The following is a 14706-nucleotide window of genomic DNA, read 5'->3' as shown; positions in this document are numbered from 1 at the left end:
AAGAGAGGAATGAGAGGGCGAAGGAGGAATGAGAGGGTGAGGAGGTAGTAAGAGAGGATGAAAGGGGGCATGAGGGGGAGGGGGCATGAAAGGAGGAGGGAGGGATGAATGCGGGGGCCATGAGTGAGTGAGGGAGTGAGGAGGGAGGACAGAGTTTTGTAAGGATCAGGTGTCTGGCAGTTCTTACAGCTTTCCTCCTGCCCCCGCACTTGCCATAGGTAGGCCTAGGAGTTTCGTAGACATTTTGCTTTCTTGTTTGGCCGATAGGAACTTGGTGAAGGTGCTACCTCCATGGGTGACCCTAGTGTAGTGGGGCATGCGCCCTACTCAGCAGGACTAAGGGTGGATGGTAAGTTTAAACAGCTCACAGGGCAGAACACCTTCAGGGGTAGCACCGTGCTGCTGAGACACGTGCTGGATTCCCAGCTCTTTTTATGGGATGGGTCAGGACCCAGAGTGGATTGTTAGAACTTTAGGGAGGTTTGCCCCTTTCTGAATTGCCTCTGTTAAGTGGCAGTGCCATTTAGGATGTGTAGCCTAGGGTTTGGGCTGGGGTTTTAGGTCTGAAAGACCAAGAGAAATCAAGGTGACCGGCAAATCAGTGTTTCATTTTAACATATTAAATAAACATAAGGATTTTTAAAAATAAATCAAGGCAAAGCCAGAGTAAAGAACAAAAATAAGTTAAAAAATTCGGTGTTCTGGCTTGTCAGTAGGTTGACATTCTCTCTTATCCATTCATTCTTCGAGCACCTGCTTTGTGTTGGGCAGCCCATGCCAGGGGTCTTAGTGGCAGCCTGTCCAAGCTTGAGCTTGGACACAGAGCCTGGTCCAGGAACTTTGGCATTGAGCTTCCTGTGACCCCTCTCACAAGCACAGTTTGTTGACACTTGGCTTCCAAGTATTTGACACCTATTTATAGTCAAGTAGGTTTGTTGAAAATCACTCTTGGGAATGTCTCTAGTCACGTCCTTCATATTTACAAAATAGCCTCCTGGAATCACCTAAAGTGTCTACCTCACAAAATAACAGGGTTTTCTTCCCCCTTGCTCTTCTCTCTTATTTCTCGTGTGTGTGTGTGTGTGTGTGTGTGTGTGTGTGTGTGTTTGTGTAGTGGTAGTGGAAGTGATATTGAGACAAAAACCAAACTTGTGGAAAGGAGAAAGAAAAAGATGCAAACACAGAGAAAATGAAAGTGTAGTGATTTATTCCTCTAAGCTTAACTGGATTTCTTACCTTAAACTCGGTTACCACCAGGCTTGACTGCATTCCTGCTTTTTAAAAAAGTTTGTCTTTGCTGAGTTTATCCCTTTTATTTCAAGGGCCTGCCATTACCTCAGGCGTTTTAAGGCAAGCTAGGCACCTAAAACTGGCCGATGGCTCTGAACATTGACCTTTAAAGGGATCTGTGTCTGATTTGTTCTATATCAGAATACCCTTCGTGTCTGGTACATAGTAGGCACTCATATATGTTACATGAATGAACGGATGACACTAATCCAATCATCTAACCAAACTGGTTGGTCAGACAAGTGGATAACTTTATATGTAACACACCCCTTTCAAGAAAGCAAAAAACCCAGCCTCCAGTACCTTAGAAATAAATTATGCCATGAGCTATTTTATACCATAGACGAAATCTCTACATTTTAAACATCGATTTGAAATTAAACAATGTATAAATATGTCTGTTCGTTGTGAATTAAAAGCCCTCTGAAATATATACATCTTTTTTTCAATTTTCTTTTGAGGATTTGCTAGAATATTTGGATACCCAGTAGGTATCGTTGGAAACAATGGAGTTCTCTTTTCTGAATCTGCAAAAAAGGCAAGTACTGTTAAAAATGTTTCAAGGTTTTTCTGTTTTAATTTAAACATTATCAAGTAATGAATGAAAATTATTGCATAAAAGCTTTAAAATATTTAACCAGTTGCCTTAGCAAACAGAACATTGTGTGCCTATACGTGTGAACATGTATGTGTGTGCGTGTTAAATGTTTGAAACAGCTTTAGGGAGGTTTACGTGAATATGATGAACTGTCTTGAGCACTGTTAAAAATACAAATGTTTGTTTTAGGAAAGTTCTTTTAATACTTGAATTATAACTGCTGTGGATGATGTATACATTTTCTAAGAATATAGGAATACTTGTCTTGAAAGTGTTTCATGCATTCGAGGGGTTCAGACATACTGTTCATATGGTTCTGAGACATGACCTGCTCTATTCTATCCCATAATCCGTTTAACTTGATTATATTTTCACTTTTTGGAAACAGAAAGATAGTGGGTCTTGTTACTGAAGCTCTGGTTTTAAAAGAGGGAATTCATGAATATATTTTGGCTTAGTATTCAATTTCATACATCATTGTCTCAGATTTACCTAAACTTGGATAAATGTAATTCATGTACTTATTTGATAAAATATTTTCTTAAGAAAATAAAAAAGTTCAGCCCTGTTTTTCCTCTTCAAATGATAGAGTGAATAACAAGGTAAAAGTTCTCTTACTGAGGCAGGTAACAGGCAATTAAGCACTTTCATACCCTAATTAGGAAGAATTTGTCTTTGGCAGAATGCTTTATTAGTAAAGTTAGTTTCTGGATTTTGCTGTTCATTATTTGTTCTCCCACTGAGATTATAAGACGAAAATAAGAGAGTAAAAATAAAGAAAATAAAAGTCACCTACATTCGTGCCAGAAATAACCTTGAGTAACATTTTATTATGGTTCCTTAGTTTTTTCTGTTCCCCCTCTTTTTTTAAACAAAATTGGTTTTGCCATATATAGGGAAGTTTTGCTGGTTTTCACTTAATAGTATGTATAGTGAGCGTTTCCAAAATATTAAAGATTTCTAATACACTGACTTTTTAAAAAAAATTTATTTATTTTTGGCTGCATTGGGTGCCGAGTGCAGGCTTTCGCTAGTTGCGGTGAGTGGAGGCCACTGTTTGTTGTGGTGTGCGGGCTTCTCATTGCGGTGGCTTCTCTTGTTGCGGAGCACAGGCTCTAGGTGTGCGGACTTCAGTAGTGGCTCGTGGGCCCTAGAGCGCAGGCTCAACTGTTGTGGCGCACAGGCTTATTTGCTCCGTGGCATGTGAGATCTTCCCTGACCAGGGCTCGAACCCGTGTCCCCTGCATTGGCAGGTGGATTCTTAACCACTGAGCCACCAGGGAAGCCCCTAATACACAGACTTTTAATGACTATATAATATACTTATTTCAATAGAAGGTATGTCAGACTGAGGCCAACAAACACCGCCTTGTTTTATTTGTTGGCTTGTCACAGATAAATCCAGGAGGAAAGCTATGTTTGGCCTCTGTCTGACATTTCATTTGTTGAGGTAAGCCCCACAAGTCTGTGTGATTTCCTTGTTCTCGTATTTGAGGTCGAGCAATTGCTTTGCAATCTTGTACTTGCCAAGGCATTTCCAGCTAAGTTAAAGGCATCTGCAAATAGAGAGTAAAATATAAAGGAAACAGCTTTAAGTGTTTTCTTACTCACATAATCTTTAGAAGATAGGGAAAGGAATAGTTATATATACATATTTTTTTTTTTTTGCGGTACGTGGGCCTCTCACTGTGTGGCCTCTCCCGTAGCGGACCACAGGCTCTGGACGTGCAGGTTCAGCGGCCATGGCTCACGGGCCCAGCCGCTCCACGGCATGTGGGATCTTCCCGGAGCGGGGCATGAACCTGTGTCCCCTGCATCGGCAGGTGGACTCAACCACTGCGCCACCAGGGAAGCCCCTGGAATAGTTATATTTTTGTGTCATTAAATAACTAATTTCCTAAACTCAGGGTTAAAAGGTGTCTAGCACTCATCTAAAGTCCCATTTGGGCTTCCCTGGTGGCACAGTAGTTAAGAATCTGCCTTCCAATGCAGGAGACATGGGTTCGAGCCCTGGTCTGGGAAAATCCCACGTGCCACGGAACAACTAAGCCCGTGTGCCACAACTACTGAGCCTGCGCTCTAGAGCCCGCGAGCCACAACTACTGAAGCCCACACACCTAGAGCCTGTGCTCTGCAACAAGAGCAGCCACCGCAATCAGAAGCTTGTGCATCACAACGAAGAGTAACCCCCGCTCGCTGTAACTAGAGAAAGCCCACGCGCAGCAATGAAGACCCAACACAGCCAAAAAAAAAAATCCCCTTTATTTCAAGTATGTTGGTAAGAAAGATATATTTTTACTATAACCTTGGTGCATGAAAGAATTTCAAGTGATCATCAAAACGTAGGTATCCCAGAAGGGTTTATATTCTATCTTTTTTAAAGTCGAGAACCAGAGAATTGCCTTCTGGTGAGGCTCAGAAATTCTCATTGACAAGCAATTCCTTCTTCTCTGTTCCTGAAGTTTCACTTGCTGTTTGGAATATTAGTGGTTGACTTCATCTCTGATACAGGAGTTGGCCTGCAGTCATGTGCCAGTGATCACACAGGTGCCTGTGCAAAACAGTGCAAATTGTAATCACATTCCATTGACAGTGGGTCCCCATGGTAGTATTATTATTACTGTTACTATAAGGTCAGACTAGCCAAGCAAAGGGTACTCTTTCTTTGACCCAAATGTGTTGTTTGCAGGGTAAATGATGATTAAATTTGTTAACCTCCCACTAAAAAGATTTTTATTTTATTTGCTTATAGGGAGCTCATTTTATCCAGTTATGCTGCCAAAGGAATATCCCTCTGCTGTTTCTTCAAAACATTACTGGTAAGAAAATGGCTTGGACTTCCCTGGTGGCCTTGCAGTGGTTAAGAATCCGCCTGCTAATGCAGGGGACACGGGTTCGAGCCCTGGTCCAGGAAGATCCCACATGCCACAGAGCAACTAAGCCCGTGAGCCACAACTACTGAGCCCGTGCTCTAGAGCCTGCGAGCCACAACTACTGAGTCCATGCCGCAACTACTGAAGCCTGCATGCCTAGAGCCCGTGCTCCGCAACAAGAGAAGCCACCGCGATGAGAAGCCCGTGCACTGCAACGAAGAGTAGACCCTGCTGTCAGCAATTAGAGAAACCCTGCACGCAGCAACGAAGACCCAACGCAGCCAAAAAATAAAAGAAAAAGAAAATAGCTTAACCAGTTTGGGTGCATTTATTCAAGAGCTGCAGTGTCCAGTATGGCTCATGTATTGGACAGTGCAGACATAGAATGCTTCCATCATAACAGAAAGCTTTATTGGACATGCTCTCTCTAGATTATCTTTAAAGGTTAACACTTCAAGACTCTTAAGTATTTGGGGGAATTTATCCATGTTTTTGAGTGAAGCAATTTCTGAGTTGCAAGTGTATCAAACATTTGAGTGGCCTTCCTTTACTCCTGCACGTGTGCACCCACCCACCCGGAAAACAGCAGAGTGTTCTCAGCCAGTAACACTCTCATGAGTGCTGGAGGGTGTTATCTGACCCATGGTCTCTTTCCCAGTACTTTGTTCCCCATAAAGGATTTTAAGTACATGCTGTGGTCCTCCCTTTTCCTTATCTTTCATCGTGCAGTTAATTCTACCTGAAGCAACATCTTAAATGGACATGCACATCCTGAACCAAAGTCTGGGATTTGAGGTGTTTCTTTTAAGGTTATTTATTTAATTTTTGGCTGCGTCGGGTCTTAGTTGTGGCACGCAGGCTCTTTCGTTGCGGCGCGCGGGCTTCTCTCTAGTTGTGGTGGGGGGTTTTCTCTCTCTAGTTGTGGCGTGCAGGCTCTGTGGCACATGGGCTCCAGAGTGCATGGGCTCTGTAGTTTGCAGCATGCAGGCTCTCTAGTTGAGGCACACGAGCTCAGTAGTTGTGGTGCACAGGCTTAGTTGCCCTGGCATGTAGTATCTTAGTTTCTTGACCAGGGATCAAACCCGTGTCCCCTGCATTGTAAGGCAGATTCTTTACCACTGGACCACCAGGGAAGTTCCGCGATTTGTGTTTTGACTCCAGAGAATGATAAGACCGATGTCAACTGTCTGATTTCATGTTCCATGGGTGATCCTAACATGGCAGGTGGAATGATTTTTAAGGGCTCTTAGGGTTCTAGAGTTCTTCTTCCTGGCATTCTATGATTCTCCTATTTATACTTTTTGTGTGTTGCATGGTGCCTGACAGGAGGCACTCCGATATGTTGATTAGCTAAAAAAAAATGTTTCCCCCAGTCTTCTAAGTCAGGGGTTCCCACCCCTGGGCCGCGGACTGGTACTGATCCATGGCCTGTTAGGAACCAGGCCGCACAGCAGGAGGTGAGTGGTGGGCGAGGGAGTGAAGCTTCCTCTGCTGCTCCCCGTAGCTCACATTACTGCCTGAGCCTTCCCCCCCACCCACCGCCACCCCACTCGTGGAAAAATTGTCTTCCATGAAACCGGTCCCTGGTGCCAAAAAATGTTGGAGACCACTCTTCTAAGTCCTGTGTGGTTATCTCAGGTTCAAAGGAAGAAGTCCTTAATTAGTTGTTGGGATCAGGCATGCCTTTATGAGAAGGAGTTTGGCCTTGGCAGTCAGCAGGGCTTTACATTGTACTGGTGCTAAAACATCTTCATCTGGTGCTGTTCTTAAGTTTAAGATATCTGGTTAGATGACTCCTGAGAGGAGTTATATCCAGGTGGCAGCCAGAGAGGGCCCTATGTGGCAAACCTTCTAAGAGGGCAGGTAAAAGTACTCTGAAGCTTCACTAGGCCAGAGACCTTGTTTCTAATAATGACTCATGATTTATTAACCACCAGTAAGTTAGACCGTGTGCTTGGAAGATTCCTACATTTTCGCTGTGCTTTATTTTTTGTTGGGTTGGGGTCAGAGAGCAGAGTTTGAGTTTGGTTTTTCAACATTGCGTTTGAGGGACCTCAAATGTATCCATTTGGAAATACATGGTGGGCAGTTGAAAAGTCTTGAGCACCGAAGAGGTGTGTTAGCTGGAGGCGAACGTCGAGACATCCTTAGAACATGGAGATGGCGTTTAAAGCTGTGGGAATAGATAACACCCAGAGAGAAGAGAAAGGGCTCAGGGATAATCTTTGAGTAACTCTAATTTCTTCCACAGAGATGAGAGTAAAGGAAGAAAGGCAGCGTGATTATGTTGTTTTTTATGGTGAGAAACAGAAGGGTTAGAGAAAGCCAAGTGAGATGGCCTCGGTCTTCTTTTTCAAGGCAGGAATCACTCACGGGGACTAGAGGCACTGTGGGGTGATAGGGTGGTGGGTGGTGGGTGAGGGCTTTTAAGGAGAGTCGATATTTGAGATAGCTATTGTGGGAATGTTACAGGGAGTCGAGATAAAATAGATAAAGGAGTCTCTGAGCTATTCTGAGGGCCCAGTTCAGAGGGCAGGGAGGTGACCAGAGGAAGCAGATGGTGCCTGGTGGGGGCAGGGCTTGTTACATCAGTACTGTTGTATCCACAGCAAGTACAGGTGATCCATAAAAAATGGTTTAATTGAATTGTATTACCCATTGCTGGAGATTTGCAAAGCAAGAACAGCGACCATCATGTAGGCCTGTGCGTCTATGGGTGTGGAGGGAGACAAATGAAGCCTGATTCAACGTTTATAAGGTGAAGAGGAAGAACCCCAAGGCCTGGAAAGCGCAGTGACGCTGCAGACCAGTTTCAACAGAGCCGGGGGTGGGAGCTTGGAGAAGTAGAAGGATCCTATAATTATCATGAGAATTCTTCTATCTTGCTGTTGAGTCGCTGACAGGGACTCAGCATCTCTATGAAACATTAATTTTATTTCATCAAAGTTTTAAAGCAGTGCTTCAGAAGGAATAATCTATATTTTAAACCAGGTCAGTGAATCCTAAAGCCCTCACAGTTGGGTTTGCCATAGTACTTTTTCCTTAGCTTGCCGTATCCTGTTCTTTCATCACCAAGCTGTTGTTCTGAGATAATTTCTTGAAGATACGTTGCATTCTTATCTTGTTTGAGGATCTCTGTGCACATCCAGATGAACCACTTAAACAATTTTTTAAATGATTAGAGAAAATTTTATTTTACCTTTTAATGCAAATTTGTGGGGGGCATATTTCACATATAAATATTTTATTAGGGTGAGAGGCCTGTGGTAAAATATAAGGTTGGCAAGACGTCCTTCTAGTACCTTGGTGAAAATGACTTCTGCACACTAATCTCATCACCCTGAGGCTCTCTTTCTGTTTTCACAGGATTTATGGTTGGTAGAGAGTACGAAGCTGAAGGAATTGCCAAGGATGGCGCCAAGATGGTGACTGCCGTAGCCTGTGCCAATGTGCCAAAGATAACTGTCATTATCGGGGGCTCTTACGGGGCTGGAAACTATGGGATGTGTGGCAGAGCATTTAGGTAGGTGGTTGTCATGATTTTCTCTGAAAGCATGAATCATACTTCAAGGATCATTATGAATGGTCAGTTTACGTCAAGGCTATTTGAAATACAGAATGACATTCACAAATCTTAATCAGTTATACCATAATCTGTATCATCTGGAGGCGTGAAATGAAATTTAATGCTAAAAGTACCACTTGGAAGAAATCCACAGTGGGAATCAGGAAATATTTTGGAATGGCTGATAATGAAAATACTACATGTCATAACTTGTGTGACATGTCTAAAGTCTTGCTTTGAGAGAGGTGTGTAGACTTAATTGTATATTATATACTGGAAGAGAAGTAAGGCTGAAAATCAGTGAGCCAAGCAGCCAGCTGAAGAGGTTCAAAGAAGAGCAGCATATTACAACAAGAAAAATAAAAACAGGACATAATAAAGTACAAACATTATAATGATAGAAGAATCAGGAAAGCCCAAAGTTGCTTTGTTTAAAAGGGTTAACAAACTTGAGAATCCCCTGTTAAAACTAAAAAATAAAGGGAGAAGGCACATATCACCAATTTTAGGAATGGAAAACAGCACATAACTGCACATAATGAGAGGGTATTTTGAATACTTTTTTGCCCAGTAAATTTGGATGAAATGGAAAAATACTGTTTATCAAAACAGACGTCAGAATCACCTGGAGAACTTAAAAATTCTACCATGCTGAAGCCCCACTGCAGGAGGTTACTCTGGGGTGGGTTCTAGGCATTGTTTTTTTTTTTTTAATCCCCAGATAATTGTAATGCACAGCCAGAATGAAGAACCACTGATTTAAAAGGTAAACATGGGCCTCTGAAAATCTCTATGTAGTACAGTGAATTCATTTGATCATTCTTTCCTTTTTCCCCCCATAGCCCAAGATTTCTCTACCTGTGGCCAAATGCTCGCATCTCAGTGATGGGAGGAGAGCAGGCAGCTAATGTGCTAGCGACAGTAGCAAAGGACCAAAGAGCACGGGAAGGGAAACAGGTAAATGCTGTTTCTTTGTCTCCAGGTTTGACTTTCACCAGAACACGTGGAGCCAGGGAGCAGCATACCCAAAACCCCTCCAAGTTTGTGGCTAGGATTCCAACGTTCAGGGCCTGGCTTTATCTAGAAGACACTGACCTGGAAATTGTTTTAGCAACTTACACTTATACATTTTCCATTTCTCTTTTTAGAGCCATTTCACTTGAAGTACCTTCTTGTGGTAATTTACAAACTTTTCAGAATCTCCAAGAAAACACTTAACAAACTCTTTTGTCTCTGGGTGCCTGAGGCATAAAGATGTTTGATTCTTAGTCATTTGCAGTTCGTGAGATTTAAATAAATCTGACTTATGTCTTTGATTTTATGACCTGAAGCAGCAGAATTTTGTGTTTCCTATTTTACTTTTAGATTGTTGTTAAGGATACCTCTAGTGGGAGGGCCCCGTTGTGTAATGAGAATTGAATACCATTATTATACCGTGAAAGTATCAATGAAGAAGGAGGGAAAGGGCACTGGAAGCTTAATGAAAAGCAAATCAGCAAATAGCTGCTTTTGAGATGGATTCTTTCGTTTGTGTCTCTGTTAGAGATTCATCTGAAATTTTGCATTACATTTTATTATAACTTACAACTATTTTATGTAAACAGCAGGCCTATAAAATGATTGGTGCATGTTCCTAAAGTTGCTTAGGTGCACTGTTTCATCGTAACAAGGCATAATGTGGAGGAGGCCCTGCCTTCTCAGGCTCTCACTTCTGCCATTTAGAGATTGATCATCTGGTCAACCGCCTAGTTTGTAGAGTGGGGATAATATAAAGCCAGAGGGTGGTTCCTGCCTCCCTGAATGTATCTCATCCGTGCCTCACATCCCCAGCTATCTTTTCCAAGCAACAGTAACTCTGCAGACTTAAGTTGAAGTTTCAGGTGCAAGTACTAACTAGTATCCAAGCCAGAGGAAAGTTTTACTTTTGTGTGTATGTAGTGGGGAGTGGGGGATATGAAATTCTACCTGATATTTTTAAGGCATGTCTTAAATTCTAGCCCAGCATGGCGATATCTTATTAAATAGTTGTGTTTTGATTAATTTGATATACAGATATATGAATTCATCTATTTTTATATGTGAAAGGAAAGTATAGGATTTTAGTGGTTCTCCCTCCAAATTCTGGACCTATAAATGATATTAAGCGATGGAAGTACATAAAAGGTTGGATTTATTTGAAAAGAAAATCACTTGGTTTTTGGTGTGGAATATTTTTTAAGTTGAAAATACTTTTCAGGATTTCAAAATTAGTTTGCATAAAGATTTTAACATGTGAATTATCACTTGTTTCTGGCAATACAGATGGGCAAGCCATTACATTTTTAATTAGGGAAAAATCTCTCTCAGCCATCTGGAAAATTGAAGAGGTTATTTAAAATGGGCCTTATTGTTTTATCCCTTTAAGCTTTAAGATGTTTAAAATTTTAGCTATTTTGAATGAAAATATCCTACTTTTCCACCTCCTTATACAGAAACTACAAGATGTAATATAGCCCTTTGTTATATTGTATAATTCACATCCATTGCTATACCCTGCTGGAATATGTGATGCCTTTGGTTTTGACCTGACATTAAACAGCCTCAGGACATTGGCTCTGATAAGGGAGATATAACAGCACACTAATTTGATACTCATGTCTCAGGTGAGATCATGTATGTTAAAGCATCACACGTAATCTATACATCAGTGTGCAGAGGTGTTGGTTGTAACATTATCGTTGATGAAATCTGTTGCCCCTTTTTTCTTGAGGTTCTCTTGAGTGGATCTGTTGTTCCCCTGCAGCAGACTTACTCATTGTTGCTTTTCTTTCAGTTCTCCAGTGCTGATGAAGCAACTTTGAAAGAGCCCATCATTAAGAGGTTTGAAGAGGAAGGAAACCCTTACTATTCCAGTGCAAGGTGAGAGCCAGAGAATAACTGACTCCTTGATGGGCACATCTTGGCAGTCAGGGCAGCAGCTTTACAGAGATCTGAGCAGTTGGCATGGTCCAGCCCTCATGGGAACCAAAAAATAACATTTGGACACAATTTTGTACTGTTGTTTCTATAATGGGAATGCTTACTGCTGAAATGCTGCTCCTTCTCCCAGACTGGGCTTTGGATCCATCACTATTGGTCTGATTCTGCCACTCTCCACCCCTCTTCCCTTATCCCGCTCCTAGTTGAAGTGGTCCAAGGCCTGCAGGAGCACTGTGGCCAGAAGTGGACCGCACTGGGGCTGGGAAGTTGAGAATTATATAGTCCTGGCTGTGTCACTTTCAGGAATTAGTTCTGCAGTAATGGGTTCCTGTCATCCCCCTCTCTGATTATTTTGTTTTTACCCCATTTAAAGATGAAAATGGTTGAACACTTACTGACACTTGTTAACAAGTGAGCTTGTGCATTCAGAAGGTGATTATTCATAGCCAGGATCCACATGTCAACACTAAGCAACTACCTCACACGCCATGGCGGTTCTTATTCTGTTTGTTTCTTACACCACTTAAATGAGGTAATAAATTATCACAGCTGTCCCCGTTGGAGACATGTGTGTGCTTTCATACCTCTTTTTTCAACAACTTCAATGGTCTACATTCTGAAGAATAATTGAAGCTTCATGTTTTTCTTTTATCCCTTGGGCAGATGGAAAAAAGAAACTATTTGTGTCCTTTAAAAATTGGGTTATGCTGTGATTTATGCCATTTATTGTGAAGGCAGACTGGAGAGGAGGGGGAAAAGAAAATCAAACGTTAAAATCCATGTCAGTTCCTCAAATGCATCTTTTGTGGCAGGCACTGCTCCTGATGTTGGGGGGCAGGAAAGATTGAACATATTTATTTCTCAGAGCATAATTAGTTTCAAAATTCAATTAATACCATTTGGGATTTTTGAAAAGCCTGTTTCTCTTCTTGTTAACATGTATTTCTGCAAGCAAATGTACAGGTATATTTTGCTGTGGTGGGTCATTGATTCTCTTAATTAAGAACAAAATATTTTGTAGTCTTTGATTTAAGAAATAAACGTTCTTTTTACCATCACTTAAATAGGCTTACGTAGTAGCCAGTAGAAGCAAAGAGGAAATAGAAAATCATATAAAAGGTTAAAGAGAAAATATACATTGTAAGCTCACCTATAGTTTTTTGTTTGTTTTTACATAAGACTTTGAAATTCACAAGGGCAGTTAGAGTATTAAACTTTGAAAAATAGCATATTTTGTGTGAACCATTAATTTGTTTTTTAGCCCTGGCTAAGTCATCTCTTAAGAAAGACTGAATCCTTTATTATTTTCATACTTAGATTATTATTGTTTTTAGTGGATTATATTCAAGACAGGAGAGCATATGGCCCAGATAGACTTATCTTTGGAAATTAATATTGAAAAACAAGGTTTTTCTTTTAATTTATAGATGTTTGTTTAACCCTTCTGTTGAAACAGTTGGTGGCATGGAGACACCAACTTTGTTTCAAAGATGAAAGGATTTTCAAGCCACTTTATGGCACCTTCCTTTGGTTTAATAAATCTCAGCTTAGCAATAAAATTCTGTGGTCTGTTTGGGCTTTAACATGGCTAGACCTGTCTTTTCGGAGAGCTCTGTCATCATCTGTACAGTACTGTAACCTCCTATGTTTTTCTTAATCCTTACATGCTGCATGTACAGCATGCTGATTTTCTTCTGCTCAGTTGTTTTTATAATCAAACTTTTCCAGACATTTGATTAGGGCCTCTTACCTGGAACAGCCCCGCACCATCGTGCTTGCTATATTACTCTGCTGTAGGCTTCAGAAGGGAGTGTAATCAATTGACCGGGTTACAAACTACAAGAGTAATATATTTTTTTTTTTTGGCTGTTGATACTTTAAGATCCCTATTATGAATATTTTATGAGCAATGATTTCATTCATGGTCTGTCGATGTAAGTATGGTTTAATAATTGATGCTATGTCCAGATACTGAAGGCAGTTTGTTTAAAGAAAGCAAAACTACCATCCACTAATGACCTTTAAAAAACAATATTTCTTACTCATTTTTTTTTATAAATGTGAGGTTGTCCATGAAAAGCAAACTAAGATTTCTACTTGAGTTTCTTCTGAAAGCAGTTTAAAGCCATTACTTGTTTTTCCTATTGTAGCAAAAAATAAAGAACTACACATGAAGGTATTTATTTTATTAATAAAATGTACTGAAGTGTATTCAGTAATTTTCCTAGTTTCTTAAGAGTTTGGGGGAATATACCTTTTCTAATAGGGACTTTGGTTGGAGACTGTTACCTTGGTTTATGTGGTTCTTCATAATAATAACAGTAATATATCAACTTGACTTGTATGTTTGTGTGGGCGGAGGAGGGACAGGAAAGCTTTTCCTGAAATAAATAAAGCCAGGGTTTATTTTGAAGTTCCTTGTAGTAAGCTGTTCCTAAAGCTGTGTAAGAGTCATGTTATTTTTCTTTCTCTCTTTATTCCCCTCTTGAACATTGTTTCCATTGCGAGATTATAGTAGCTAATCAGTAGATCCACATATTACCTGAAGGAAAACCTCCTCAGCATTTTTGGCCATAGGGTGTATAAATGGTGGTTTGGTGGTGGACTCCTAATCACTCGGTTTTTGTTCTTTTGTCAGGCTGTGGGATGATGGGATTATCGATCCAGTGGACACCAGGCTGGTCCTGGGTCTCAGTCTTAGTGCAGCCCTCAACGCACCCATCCAGAAGACTAACTTCGGTATCTTGAGGATGTAATTGGAATATAAAGCATCTTCCGTTGGACATGTACCAAAAATTAATAAATTAGTAGCCTTAAAATTTTAGACTTTTTCAATATGCGGCTATTACAGTAAAATGGTTTTCTTAACACAGTGCATTATACTTTTCTACCTTTAAAAAAAGAATCAGTGAAGATATTTATTTGATGCAGCTCAATTCCTTGTAAATTCTCTTAGAGAAATTTTTCTATGGCTCAGCTTTACCGCCCTGAAAAGGAAGAGAATAACTTAGAGTTATCCTTTCTAAGCCATAAGTACTATGAAAAGTTCTGTAATCTGTAAATTCCAGGTATTGTTGAGATTTTTAACATAAAGTTGTATTTCCACTGAACTGATCGCGTTGCAGATTATGCATGGTGATATTTTAATGTACTTTTAAAAATAAACATCTGTTACTTTTCCCTCCAGCCACCACCGTCCTCCTCTCCATAGTTGTCAGACTTCTTGTCTGCACTCTGGGCTCTGTTTCCTACCCGTTCTCTCCTCACCCTCTCGTTTTCTGGCTTCTACTGCCAATAGCCCTCTCCACGGTCACCACTGACCTCCATGTTCCTGAAACCAGTGGGTCCTTTTCCGATTTTACCTGATTTAATTCTCTGGCACATTCAAATCAGTCAAACACTTCCTCCTAGAAATTCTGTCC

General features: G+C 40.8%; 1 protein-coding gene across 1 annotated transcript in view; it reads left to right on the top strand.

The window, feature by feature from the left end:
* The window catches only part of MCCC2 (methylcrotonyl-CoA carboxylase subunit 2), a 61153-nt gene extending 46765 nt beyond the window's left edge, over positions 1–14388 (top strand). The window contains exons 12-17 of the mRNA XM_024756216.1: positions 1752–1828; positions 4641–4707; positions 8128–8284; positions 9169–9283; positions 11139–11224; positions 13923–14388. Of these exons, the coding sequence (XP_024611984.1) occupies positions 1752–1828; positions 4641–4707; positions 8128–8284; positions 9169–9283; positions 11139–11224; positions 13923–14040 (620 nt within the window). The 3' untranslated portion in view covers positions 14041–14388. The remainder of the gene's footprint in view (positions 1–1751; positions 1829–4640; positions 4708–8127; positions 8285–9168; positions 9284–11138; positions 11225–13922) is intronic.
* Positions 14389–14706: the final 318 nt, after the last annotated feature.

This window comes from Neophocaena asiaeorientalis, unplaced genomic scaffold, assembly GCF_003031525.2.
Source record: "Neophocaena asiaeorientalis asiaeorientalis breed wild unplaced genomic scaffold, Neophocaena_asiaeorientalis_V1.1 scaffold376, whole genome shotgun sequence".
Lineage (NCBI taxonomy): Eukaryota > Metazoa > Chordata > Mammalia > Artiodactyla > Phocoenidae > Neophocaena > Neophocaena asiaeorientalis.
This window is presented reverse-complemented; position numbering and strand designations above follow the sequence as displayed.